General features: G+C 44.3%; 1 protein-coding gene across 1 annotated transcript in view; it reads left to right on the top strand.

The window, feature by feature from the left end:
* Positions 1–14,262, top strand: part of LOC119196244 (neural-cadherin-like) — a 79,789-nt gene that overhangs the window by 46,573 nt on the left and 18,954 nt on the right. The window contains exons 10-22 of the mRNA XM_037451781.2: positions 177–347; positions 671–843; positions 2,940–3,107; positions 3,722–3,971; positions 4,456–4,583; positions 4,970–5,156; positions 6,618–6,761; positions 7,964–8,247; positions 8,580–10,188; positions 10,954–11,047; positions 11,804–11,988; positions 12,771–13,000; positions 13,439–13,716. Of these exons, the coding sequence (XP_037307678.2) occupies positions 177–347; positions 671–843; positions 2,940–3,107; positions 3,722–3,971; positions 4,456–4,583; positions 4,970–5,156; positions 6,618–6,761; positions 7,964–8,247; positions 8,580–10,188; positions 10,954–11,047; positions 11,804–11,988; positions 12,771–13,000; positions 13,439–13,716 (3,901 nt within the window). The remainder of the gene's footprint in view (positions 1–176; positions 348–670; positions 844–2,939; positions 3,108–3,721; positions 3,972–4,455; positions 4,584–4,969; positions 5,157–6,617; positions 6,762–7,963; positions 8,248–8,579; positions 10,189–10,953; positions 11,048–11,803; positions 11,989–12,770; positions 13,001–13,438; positions 13,717–14,262) is intronic.

Here is a 14,262-nt window from a genome sequence, read left to right as displayed (position 1 = left end):
GTGCAGTTGTTTGCTGGCTTTCTTGATGTGTGGATTCATAGATTCACGCACGGATGGTAGGATGAATTGATGGGTGGCTGGATACATTCATTCGTAGGTGAATCAGAGAATGTTCTACGGGTGGATGGATTTAAATGCATTCACGTGTGTATGTTGGGGTTCTTCTGTATTCACAGGAGTGATTGCTACAGCCAGACGGTTCGACAGGGAGCGGCAGAGAGAGTATTCAATTACAGTAACGGCCACTGATCGGGCAGAGGAGCCGCTCATTGGCATCTGTCAGCTCACTGTCCAAATACTGGACCAGAATGATAACAGCCCCAAGTTTGAGAATTTGCGCTATGAGTGTAAGTAGTATAAATGTATGTGCACAAATGTAATTTTAAAAAAAGTATCCTCAGAGGTGAAGCACAAAAAAAACCTTAAAAACGCTGAGTTAAAGAGCAATTAAGGCCTCAAATAATAGTGGAGGGGGATTAAATACCATTAATTCCGTAATGAATTTCATCTCTGTTTGAAAATTGAAAATACAAAAAAACATTGTAATAGCCTAAATTAGTTTTACCTAATTCATTAGTGGTCTTACTGTAACCTCTCAGGCTGGACTTGAACCAAACTTAACCAGGAGCCTTGTCCTCCTGTGCACATTCATTATTTCTATCCCCTGCAGACTTCCTGAGAGAAGACACCTTGGTCGGGACCAGCTTCCTGCGCGTGGCAGCTCACGATGACGACTTTGGGACTAATGCAGCCATCACTTACTCCATGTCCCTGGAGCAGCCTGAGTACCTGCAGGTCAACCCCGTCACTGGATGGATCTACGTTAACCAGCCAATATCACAGGTCAGCCAGCCCTTATTAGCAAGCCTTCTTATCAGCCAGCACACACACACACACACACACACACACACACACACACACACACAGACACACGGTCTATATCACAAGGGGGCCTGAGGGTCTGTGTCAACAGAGTTAATGAATAAGCCACATCGAAGGGCCTCTGTCTGTTGCTCCTAATCTGCTGTGTGTGTACCACCAGAAGGGATGCATGTGGAAAGAATACAGTGAATGAAAATGAAGGGAGACTAATTCAAGTTAAACAAATGATTACATATAGTTTTTTACAACTTCTTCATAACTAGTTCTGTCTATTTCACTGCTAGTGTTATTAACCCTTATCATTTAAATGTGCATATCAATAATGAAACCTGTAGCAGTTGCTTTCAATAGAAAAGGGCATGCTTATTTTAAGTGCATGGCACAGATTTTTAGTTCATTTAATTATTACGAACCAAGACTGATTGTCCATCTCAAACACTGTGGCTTTGATACAAGATATTCAAGGCCTTTCAATTTGAATGCATCACATGGCATTGATGAGAAGAACAGCTTGAGGAGACGAGTCGGGTAGGTGGATTGTTTTAGTTGTATAGATATTTTGAACATGAAATCTAGCAAATCGTTTTTCAGCTAATTACTGTTTTGATATGGCCCGCTATAGACTCAGACGTTTCTAGCCTATCACAGCTCTTCCTACTGTTTCCTCCTCTTTCACTTATTTAAATGTAGGAGTTGTTCTTTGCTAGAAACTTGCAAAAGCACTGTAGAGCCTCAGCCATTCTTTATTTAACATGCTTTTTAGTGCAGTAGTGTTAGATGTGTTGGGAAATCTTGCTGCTGACTTCATGCAAAATTAAAGTGTTAAGCTCAAAACCTCCCTGAACAAAGCTGTTGCATTTTTCACCATGGTTTAAGAAGCTGTTGGAATCCTCCCCTTAATCTTTTTGCAGATTGCAAAAGCACTTCATTAAATGTTAAATGTCTCAGCTGGTCTGATACATTGTTCTCTTTTGATTTGGTCATCACGGTTTCTGATTACAGTGAATAAGTATTAAGGCCGTATTTCGCCACACTCCTCCGAGTAAAGCCTGGGGCACTTCAGTGGAAGATGAAGGAGACGGGGTGTTGAACTGCAGTGATTATGATCATGTCCAAAGACAGTACAGCCAGAGCGGCCTCTCCACACTGTACAGTACTGCTCCACAGACTATGGAGTGGAGGAGATGCAAGAGCTGGTTGGGACTCTACACAGAATATTTTTTGGATCATTTCTGGATCAGATAAGACACCATTACTGTAAAATTAATTTTATACCTTGGTTGGATGTCACCAAAAAGTCAGTCACTTATTTATTTGCTGTAAACACAAAGCCGCTTGGTCCACATTGGACATAACAGAACGTTTGTTCTTATTATGCAGCTTCGGAAAAGGCTTGTACATCTTCACAAATAATAATTGGATTGTAACAAAAAAAAATGAAATGAAGTTTCAATAGTCAAGAGACATTTTGTTTTATCTGCAGTACAATTATAACGTGTCTCAGGCACAATTTGCATTGATGCCACCAATGGCTGAAACGTTGAATCTCAATTTTCCATTAACAAAGTGGTATACATGACTGGTGTTATCTTTTACTCTGAGTGGTTAGAATTACATTTCCTTGTGTGAGCAAAAAGAGGCCCTTTAGTGAAACGCTTCTTTGCTCTGTGGGGAGGGTTTTGTTGATGTTGCCCATTGTCTAATTTAGATGAACACAATCAAATGCTCTAATGACTTCTAAAGGAATTCTTCCCTGTAATAAAATACAGCTCCTCAGACAAATGTACTCCTTTATTTTTTAGCGGTTCAATTATACCACAATTAGAAAAGTAGAAGAGCTTTTGTGCAACCTAAAGCTCTGCTGCCTCTGTTGTTCTTGGCCTAATTAAACGATTTCTCTAAATGGAGCTCATACAACAAGTTAGTGTAGTTAATCAAGGTCATACAGTTGTATTCTTTTCTGCTCAAACTAGAACTGTGACTCATTTGATAGTTTATCAAAAAGCTAATTGTTTTACTCATAAAAATGATGACTTTATGTGACTCAACTTTCGCAGAGAACTTATATCACGCGGGACATCATCGCGACCGATGGGGGGGCACAAAACACTTCCGTGGAGCTGGCGGTCACCATCACCAACGTGAAGAACCAGCCTCCACAGTGGGAGAAGGAGAGCTACAGCGTCGTCATCCCGGAGAACGCCGCCAGGGACACACCGATAGTGGTACGCCGATAGTGGTTGATGGGGAGTAAACTGTTTACACCACTAGCACCAATGTTGTCGAGCTAATGTTGCTGTAATTGAACAGGCTCAATGCTTGTTTGGTTTACACCCCCCCCCCCCCCCCCCCCTCCACTGCTGGATTATTGCACAGGCTGAGTGTTATTCAGACACTGCTCTCATTGAGCTCAAAATGCACCTTTTTAAAGCCTGTCAGTGCGCTGCAAAATCTGAAAAAGTGTCTCACGTTGATGCTCGTAGAGAAGGCTGACATTGGACTGCACGTGCAAAGCAAGTTTCATGACTGCAGGCTTAGTGAATTAATTCAGAATTTCTCATTTGATTTGAAGAATAGATAGCTGTCAACCTTAAGAGAGAAAAAAAACATTACTCTCATCCTATCCGGTTTCTTACCAGATAATAAATGATTGCAATAATTGTAATCAAATTTAAACCAAAAAAAAAACAGTGTGACCTTCATGTATTGGTGTTAATTACGGAGCTATAGCTGACAGCGATGTGTTAGCAGAAGTGTGGTCAGTTAACATAACTTAATGAAGGTTTCTCAGCTCAGGGTTGTTTTCTGCTGTTTTTTTTTTGTTGCATCGCTTATTCAGACAATCAAGGCGACCTCTCAGCTGGGTGATCCAAGGGTGACATATAACCTGGAGGATGGCATGGTCCCCGAGACCAACATGCCCGTCCGTTTTTACCTCTCACCCAACCGCGATGACAGCTCTGCGTCCATTCTGGTGTCCGAGCCGCTGGACTACGAGACCACACCCGTCTTCTCTCTCCGGGTTCGAGCACAGAACGTGGCTGCAGTGCCTCTCGCAGCCTTCACTACAGTTTATGTTAATGTTACAGGTCAGTTTCTGATGTTCATTTAGCATTTAATTGAGTGTAGTGAGGGATGATTAGCTGCTGGTTTATTGAATTAATTGTAAAAATGTCATCTAGTGACAATATCATAAGGTTGAAGAGGTAATGATATAAATATAATAACAAGATGATTCTAAATAAGACGGATATATGTATGTATGTCTATATATATATAGCCGAAATATTTATATGAGGGTTTTTTTTACAACATACTTTATGTCAGACACAAAACTGATGTATTTGTCTGTGGTTTGACATCTTTACCTAAAGAATCCATTGAATATATTTTAGCTATTAAATGTTGAGTTCATCTACAGGTGTAGTCCAACATCCAAAATGTTCAAGTTAGCTGCTTTTTTTTTCTTCATAAAATCAAACCTTTACATATTTAAAGTGAGTCATCTGGGAATAAAGATCATTTATTCACAGATTACAATATATAAATGAACACATTATCTACTCCCTTCAGACGTCAATGACAACGTGCCATTTTTCACATCCTCCATCTACGAGGCTTCAGTAACAGAAGGAGCCCAGATCGGGACTTTGGTTCTCCAGGTGTCTGCCAATGACAAGGACCTCGGCCTCAATGGAGAGGTTTGTGGTTGTCTATTACTGGTCTTAGCGTTGTGCGGGTATAAAACCATGATGGCATTTTCAACCACCCTCAGACAACTCTTCTCTGCGAAAACATCTGTGTTGTGCTGAGTGTTGTGTAACATCACACATTACACAACACTGCGGAAGCTTTTATCTCAGAGTTGTCACAGTGTCACTCACAGGTGAGTGAGTGACCTGTTAGACAATGTAGGTGGGATTCAGAGTATCGATTTAATTTTTTTGTAATGAGAAGACAGTCTCTGGGAATATGATAGAGACGTCCTGACATTTACAGCCACAACACATTTAATTGGGCCTATTTCTGAAGGTTATTGCTTGAAATAATGCTGTGGCTTAACTGTGAAATTCCCTGCGGTCCACAGATAACTTACTCTCTGCTGAGTGACAGCAGTGGCGACCACCATCTGTTCTGCGTGGACCCAAAACTTGGCCTAATCTACACAGAAGCTGTGTTTGATCGGGAGGCCCGTAGCTCCTATTTGCTGGAAGTCCAGTCTGTAGATGGCCAGGAATCGGCGCGACCTGGCAAGAACAAACAGCCCAACTCAGGTTAGAAACTATGAGCATTTTAATGATGTTCATGCTTTGTGTCATGAATTTAAAATATAGGTAGAGATTTTGGGAAGTACACTCACTGGGAGACAATTTACACATGTATCTGTACGGTTAGCTTAGCACATTCAGAAGAAAGAAATTTGTTTGCCTGCGTCCAACATGGTTTGATCCGTCTAAAAACCTTCAATACATAGCTACACATTAGCTTTGTTGCTAAAACTAGCTGAATGTAGCAATGTACCTTACAGACCTGAGAGTCTAAATAATCTTATCATTTAGCACTTAGTAAGAAACTAGATTAGACTAGTTAGTCATTTTGCATAATGACTGATTCCAAAAAGACAATTTGATGCCCATTTTTACATGTAACTCAATAATAAGGCAACGGCAGTTAATTCACTTTAATGTATCTTTTTCAGTCATATAAACTGTGGTTTTTCGTTGTATTTACATTCAAGTTAACTTGGTGCAATGTTACTTTCATAAAAATCAGTGTTTTTTCCCCTAATAGACAATAAGGCAATACTAAAATTTCATTCTCAGGATTGCGTAATTCATTCGTTTGTACCTTTAGGATTGACATTAAAACATTTTGTCCGACCCTCTATCCTTGTGAAAATAGCTACAACCCCCTTATTTTAATCCCGCGTTTTAATTTTCAACATTCAAAATTTCGTCCTTTATCTAAATTTAATTTTATATGAAATTTATATTTAAAGTGGATATTTTGCAAATATTTGCAAAGGAGGTATTAGGGGTAAAGCGTGATGTTTCAAAATGGTAAATCCGTCTCTTGAGAGTTGCAAGGGCTGCTTAGCATCTACAATGAGCCTTAGCTGTGTCTTGGGCAATGATTCTCACACCTTCAGCGGGGCTCATCTACTCTGCAAACATTACCTGTCACACTGTGGCACCTCTGGGATTCACCAAGACATGAGATGTAAAAACAAGCCGAGAAAATAGAGCAAGCTTCCTCCAGCGTCGTCTCTTACTGCATCAGGTCCAAATTAACCTGTCACCCATGTATACTGTGAGCACATAATTTACTGTTTCTAGCTAAAGAAATAAACACTGTAATGAGGAGGGCACAAACTGTCGTCAACATATTTAGAGAGATTATACATAAATAAATGCAAAAAAGCAGCTTGCTGAAGAAGTTTAGCCACATTATGTTATTCTTTATGTTTAAAACAGTCACCCCATAAAACAATATACTCGTAACAAAATGAATCGTTTTCGTGATTTACAGCACATTTTACGAGTAATGTTCTCTCCGATTTCGATGTCTATGAGGCACTTTGAGTTCCGTTAAGTGCTTCTTCCACACTAAACAGTGAAAATAAATTGAAGAATCAATAAACCGATAGAGGGAAAATACACACATAACGTGTTCGGCAAAGTGTGTGTGTGTGTGTGTGTGCGCTATGCCGTTTAATCATTCTGTCATTCTTGCAGACACAGCGTATGTGAGGGTTTTCATCAGCGACGTCAATGACAACAAACCAGTCTTTGCTCAGCGCCTGTATGAAGTCGGGGTGGACGAGGATGCAGATGTGGGCCTGGCTGTTGTCACCGTTAGTGCTAATGACGAGGATGAAGGTACGCTTGATAAAGCAGCACGCTGAGCAGGTCCAAGGGAGATTTCATACGTGCCACTTCCCTAGAATTAAAGGTTAAAGAAGCCAGCCGACAAAAAGCTATGGAAAAGCTGATCTACTAAAAATGAAAGTTTTTACATTTCCCCCTTTAAAATAAGAGTAACCCAAGTATTTTGGCAGTCTGTCAAGCGGGGAATTGTGTGCCAAGTACGCACCTCTGTGCAAAATGGTCTGCATTTGTAACTGAAAGCATAAATGGACCCTTTGGGCAATCTTTCCCAATCCGGCCTAAGCTCTGATGAAATTGTGCCGTGTGCTAGATTTAGCAGTAGTCATTTGAGTGCTTGGTAATGCAATGTTGCACATATGTTCCAAAAAGAGTGACACGCTCCCACACAGTATGGGGGCGGGATTTAACCAATAAAGCAGTTGCTCATCCTCCGTACAGCAGTCGCCTAAGATCCCTTTATCAGGCATGTTTAGGGCCGTTAATCAAGTATTTATGGGGAGCGGGGGCGCAGCTTAGATTGGGCCGCGGCACTAATGATGAATAGCTGTGAAATAACACCAACCACCAACATTAAAGTTGCAATACTGTTGCACTTGCGTCTGAAAGGCTATGCTCAATCTGTCTTGTTTAAACAGCAACACCCTGGGCTTGACTGCTGTAAGCCTGCCAGATCCCTGTGGGAGGCAGAGAGCACTTTGTCAGCTGGGGTTGTGTTAATAGTACAGATTAGTGTATTTACATGGGATTCCAGCTACTTTAAACCAACGGGATGATTGAAAACGAAGACTGTTCCTTCAAGGAGATTATCTTATCTGTTCCCATGTTAAACCGGTAGACTGGATGGTCTCCATGGAAGCACAGTCGATAAGTTCAGATATTGACTTCCTCTTTACTAAACCACATCCTCCCCGGCCCTTTGTCAAAATCGTTCCCAAGAGGACCCTAAAGGGCATTACTGTACGGTGCTTTTTACTCTCATGCTCCCTTTTATTTTTCTCTTTTTTACTTTTTCTCAAATTAATTCGGTAGCCAAAGCAAGAAAAGGACACCAATGCTTAGGTGTTGGAGGAAATGAAGAGTAATGCTTTTGTGGTTACACAGTTCTGTTATTGCTGGAATGACAAAGAAAAGGGACAACACTGACTTGCTAAGCAGCAGCCTACTGTGTCATGCATTTCCAATTCCTTCTACAGGAGCCAACGCCAAGCTGCGCTACCAGATTACGTCTGGCAACAAGGGCGGCGTTTTTGACATAGAACCCGAGGTGGGGACAATCTTCATCGCGCAACCACTGGACTACGAGGAGCAGAAGAGATACAAGCTACTCGTCCTGGCTTCCGACGGGAAGTGGGAAGACTACGCAGCCGTGGTGGTCACCGTGGTTAACAAGAACGACGAGGCGCCAGTGTTCTCCATGAATGAGTATTATGGCTCCATCACAGAGGAGCTGGATGGGTCACCCGTGTTTGTACTACAGGTGAGAGATTGGGATGAAAAGCTGAGGGGTTTTACGATGCTTTTTTTTTCACTACTGCATTTTAAACCAAGTTAGAGAAACCGTGATGGATCTTGTGTGAGGAAATTCCACAGCAACGCTGTCCGACCCACTCAAAGGCCTTTTGTAAGATACAAGACCAATCGAAGCTGATTGCTTTTATTCAGGTAGTCAGGAAAAAGTACACACGCGTAAATTGGTCTAAAAAATCCCAAGAAGACCTGGGTGACGACTGGAAGAAAAGATATAAGAGGAAGCCGTAACTTGCGTGTGACCGTGTCCGTTTCCTTGAGACGTTGTCTTTATCTCCGCAGGTGACGGCCACTGACCCAGACAAAGACGCAGACCAGGGCGCCATACGCTACTCTATCCACGGCCAGGGGGCCGAGTCGCACTTCATGATCAACGACATCACGGGCGAGATGTACGCCCAGCGCACCATGGACCGAGAGGAGCGCGCTGTCTGGCGCTTTGTTGTCATGGCAACGGACGAAGAGGGCGAAGGACTCACCGGCTTCACGGACGTCATTATTAACGTGTGGGACATCAATGACAACGCCCCCGCCTTCACGTGCGCGCCCGATAATTGCCACAGTAGCGTGGCGGAGAACTCTCCTCCGGGAACGTTTGTGGTGGAAATGACAGCGGTTGACCGCGACGACGCGGCCGTTGGTCAGAACGCAATCCTCACGTACCGGATTAGCGAGAATGTGCACATGGATAACAACGCAGGCCTTTTCAACATTGATTCCAGCACCGGCACGCTGTCTTTGGCAGCGGGGGGTCTCGACCGGGAGTTTGCCGACAGCCACAGGCTGGTAGTGGAGGCCCGGGACGGCGGGGGTATGATAGGTACGGCTACCGTCACTGTGGCCGTGACGGACATCAACGACCATGTGCCCAAGTTTAAAGAGGGCCGCTGTGGTGCCCGCGTGCCTGAGAGCACCGAGGAAGACGCTCCTATCCTGGAGCTGCGTGCTGTGGACCCCGACGCAGGCACGTATGGCCAGTTGGCCTTCAGCGTGGTGGCAGGAGATGCGGAGCATCGATTCTACGTGGTCAGCCACAGACTGGAGAAGACGGGCACTCTCAGACTGAAGAGAAAGCTGGACTTTGAGAGGCCGGGGGAGCAGCGGTTCAATCTCACCCTCAAGGTGGAGGACTCTGACTTCTCCAGCCTCATCCACTGTCAGATTCTAGTGGAGGATGTAAATGACAACGCTCCTGTGTTCACCCCAAGCTCCCAGCTGCTGTCCCCTGTGCCCGAGGACGTAACTGTGGGAACCAGCATCATTCAAGTTGTGGCCAGTGACTCCGACTCCGGCCCGAATGGGGACATTCTGTACAGCATTTCACCTCAATCTGACCCATATGGACATTTTACAGTCAGTAGAGCCGGTCTGGTCACGGTTGCCAAGCCGCTGGATAGGGAGACAGTGGCGGGTTATGAAGTGGTTGTCATGGCGACAGATCGGGGTAACCCGGCACTGACTGGCATTGTCACGGTCCACATACCGCTGCTGGACGTGAATGACAACGGGCCGGAGTTGGAGACGGCCTACGCTCCCGTGCTGTGGGAGAACAGCCCGGCTCCCCAAGTGGTCTGGCTCAACAGGAGCTACACTCTGCTTCGTGTTGTGGACAGAGACTCCTCGGAGCACGGGCCTCCCTTCTCTCTCTCGCTGCCCCCGCTTTACGCCGTCCACTTCCACCTGCAGGATCACGGCAACGGCTCCGCCACGCTCACTGCCCTGCGTAGATTCGACCGGGAAAGGCAGAGTGAATTCCACCTGCCGGTTATTCTGGTTGACAGCGGTGATCCACCAATGACGGCCACTACCACACTCGCTATCACCATTGGCGACCAGAATGACAACGCCCATCAGGCGGGGGAGAAAGATGTCTACGTGCATACCCGTAAGGGTGAGTTGCTGGCTTCCCCTCCTTTCATTTTTCTTTGCACCTCGCTTTAGCTACAGAGCTTTCTTCACTGCAGGCAGACATGTGAAGGAGGAGGAGAAACTGAGGCTGCTGCTGGAGGGTAAAGTTTTCCTTCCCATAGCTTGTTGGTGTAGTCTGGATTTAATGATTCCAGCCTCCCGTTTACATTCCAGCAGTGTTTTGTTTTGGTAATATCTTTGTCAAATCCTTTCTCAACAAGCCCTCGGCACATTCCCTCCCTGTGCCGAAAGCTCATCCGAGCATCACGTTATGATAAGGATTATCATTCTTATTTTAGTTTTTTTTTTATTTAGTTTTTTAAACCATCCAGGTAAATTGGTTAGGTGTGGTGGCTCGTTAACGTTTTGATCGCACACTACACGGCAGTTTTGTTAATTGTGTAAAACGGGAACGCCGTGACTCATCCAGGTTACCGTTGTTTACGCGGCTGCACTACTCTGGCAGTGCAGGTCGATAATAACATAATCCATACAGAGATACCCGTGCTTCCTTAAGCTCCTCGCTCTCTGAAGTGGAGCACTGAGAGCCTATTCATTCCAGCAGTGGTGCTCCACGGTTATGAGCATAATAAGTAGAAACAAACACAGAAACGCAAGATAAAGAGAAGAGAGGGACGACTGGATAAGTGTAGGCATCAGCAGATTCTGTCCAGACTCAATCAATGTGTGTGTGTGTGTGTGTGTGTGTGTGTGTGTGTGTGTGTGTGTGTGTGTTTACCTTGAACAGGAAGGCTGGCAAATGCGGCACTGGGGAAGGTGTATGCCCCAGATCCTGATGACTGGGACAACAAGACCTACACTCTGGAGACAAGTGCAGCAAAGTAAGAGCGCTCTGTTAAATGCATATCATTTTTTTTTTTTTTTTCTGAAAACACGCTGATCTACAAATTTGCAGCACAAGTGCTGGAGCAAAAGACGGCGGAAGAACTGCCAGCATTGTAGAATTTGGAAAAAGAGAGAGGACGCGGACTCAGCGTCGCGGCTGTATTTCTGAAACACGTGACTTCTCCTAATCTCGTATTTAATTCCCTAGGCTCGAATACGAGCTAAACTTTCCAAAAGGGACTCTAAAATCAGCCGTCAGCAGTGATTGTCATTCTGGAAACTGCAATCAGATTCAAAGGAAATAAGCAATCTCGCACGAACTGTATGGTATTCCCTAGATGGAACAAACCGTTTTAAACGCTGTTTGACTCCATCAGGTTCCTTGTGCAGCTATTCAGTATTCACACCCTCAAGATCAGATTAGAAATACCAATTGCATATTTGTTTTATTCATGCAACAAATTCTGACAGTTACCTTGACAACTATGAAGCTCTTTTGGAAAAAACTTTGTTTTCTTTTTGTTCTTCTTGGCTTTTTTTGTTCTGCTTTTTTTCTCTCAAAATGAACTTGCATTAGCTTCCTGCTGGAGAAACCCAGGTAACCTGAGCAATTCTGTACCTGTCTGTCTGTCAGCTACTTTCCTTCTGAACAAGCAAAAAAAAAAGCCTCTTTTTTCTTTCTCTTTCTTTCTTTCTTTCATCTACCTCTGAAGCCGTCCTCTCCTACTTAACCGCTCCTCTGCTTTTCTCAGGTACTTCGGTCTGAACCAGAGCTCAGGAGTGCTGACCATCAAACCCAACACTCCAGCAGGCAGCTACTGGCTGAGGGTCGGTGTGTCTGACGGAGTGTGGCCCGACGTGTTCTCAGGGGTCAGAGTTCATGTCAGGGAGCTGGATGAAAAGTCCATCTTGTTGTCTGCCTCGCTGCGTCTGACTGGTAACATCAACACTTCATGGCATAACACGATATTGTCTGTAGCGTTTTTTTTTCAGTTGGCAGTCTCACGCATCCTCCTCCAATTAGAGAATGCGCCCTTTGTTGCCGTTGTTTTTTTGCGATTCTTTTTTGAGGCTGATGTTGACAGAGGCAGCATCTGCCACAAGCATGAATAAATTGGTACTTTTCATTGACTGATTAGCAGGTTGTCAATCCAGTTAACGTTGAAATAATAGGCTGTCAGCAGACATTTTAACACTTGCATTACTTAACGGCTCCAAGTATTGTAAAGCAAGCTTGATGGTGATAGTTTCCTCGAAACTCTGAAGTTTATGTTCATTCTTTTGTCAGTCTTTCGGAGCAAATGGCAATGGTAAAGGTCAATTTGGAAGTGTCAGGTAAAGTCCTTGACATTTAAAAAGCCATTCGGCGGCTATTATGGATGCCTCTGACTCCGAGTCATTATCATTTCGGGAGATTAAAGATGACTGCCCACATTCTGCAGATATTATTGGAAGGGGGCACCACAAAAGTGATTCATTTCCCTGTCATTAAAACATTTTGCACAAAGCAAGTTGTTCAAGACCCTGTCTTTATTACAAAAAAGAAACCATTTATTACTCGACTGCATCACAACTTGAGGATGGTTCAGTGTGGAAGTGGATCAATAACCGGAGATGTTAGGCTACCTCTTGTGCTTATGGAATCCGGAACTCAGTAGACTTTGATCAACTCTGCAGTTGTCATTGACGACTGAGTAGTTCTCTCTTTGTCTCCTGAAGGCATAACAGCGAGAGAATTTATCGACTCTCACGTCGAGGGGAAGAGTCGACTGGAGACGTTCTGGGACTTCCTGTCTGGCGCCCTGTCTGTCAGACCGGCGAGCATCAACATTTTCAGCATAGCAGACAGGAAGGAGAGAACCGTGGACATCCATTTCTATGTGCTAACTGATAACGGCTACTTGCGCCCCGAGAAACTCCATTCTGTCCTCGCCGCACATAAAAAGAAGGTATATATACCGTTCTGTCTGATAGATAGAGATCGATGCTCATACATTAAGCAATACACTCGGGCTCGGGAGCTTGAGTGGAAGCGATAACAGGGCTCTTTATCTGCCCTTCTATTTTCACACCAACTTCCTGTCTGTTTATTGCCTGGCTGTGTCATGTCTCTTTGTCACTCCCATTCTTTCCTACTCTTTGTCGACTTTACTTCATTTGCCTGCTTCTCTGTTTTCTTCATTTATGTCTTGGCCAGTTATAGAATATTTAGAGCCTTTATGTAAATTAGCCCCGTCTTCTCTCTTTTGCATTGCCTCTAAATGTACATCACTCTGTGCTCACCCACACTGGAGCCACAAATCCTTGTATCTTCACTGACAGGTGATTGTACTGCAATTGCCCGTGTTTGCATCTCCTCTCTTCTTCCCTTCTCCGGCTCTACGCAGCTGCACTCCCTGCTGCATGCGAATGTGAGCCAGGTGCAGGTAGACGAGTGCGTGCGCGCCGACTGCCAGACAACGGGCGGCTGCTCCACGCGCTTGAGCATTGCTGACACGCCCACCCTGGTGGACTCGGGTGCCTTATCCCTGGTGTCAGTGAAGGTGACACCCTCGGCTGTGTGTGGTTGCGCTGCCAGGGAAATGACCCACCAGCCCTGCTCCTCCTACCGGATTAACCCCTGCCTGAACGGGGGAACCTGCGTGGACACCCAGACGGGATACAGGTGAGAGGCCCCCGCGGCTCATGGAGACTGGAGTTGGAAATGGCTCTCAAACGATGTACGAAAGTGGAATGGGAGATTCCTTATACTTTTTTGCAGTTTTCTCTCTAGTCCTCAGGCTTAGTGTAAGAGTTTCGTCTTGGAAAATGAGCCCCTCTTGTGAGAAAAATCTCCTTCACCTGCAACTTGACCTAACTGGCTTGAGCTGCTCTGCTGTGTTGTCAACTGAATATAGAGTAGCAGGATTTTTCAAAAGGCTTTGGGCTATTTGAAATAAAATAATGTGCATTACGTGTACGTGTATACAAATCAGAACGGTATATTAAGTGTATCTTGGCTAGATTATATTAATGAACGTGTTTACGCATTATTGCTGCAATTTGGCTAAAGCAAGTTCATTAGCCAATATTAACTATATTAACTAGCGATGGACACTTTAAGACATTATCATCGCGTTAACTCATTTATTAATTAACGCCGACCATTATTCAATCGCAGGTATATTTTATTATATTTATTATTTTATTATGTCCGTTGCACACTGGCTCT

The sequence above is a fragment of the Pungitius pungitius genome, chromosome 6 (assembly GCF_949316345.1).
Source record: "Pungitius pungitius chromosome 6, fPunPun2.1, whole genome shotgun sequence".
Taxonomy (NCBI): domain Eukaryota; kingdom Metazoa; phylum Chordata; class Actinopteri; order Perciformes; family Gasterosteidae; genus Pungitius; species Pungitius pungitius.
The sequence above is the reverse complement of the archived record's forward strand: the minus strand, read 5'-3'. Positions and strand labels throughout refer to the sequence as shown.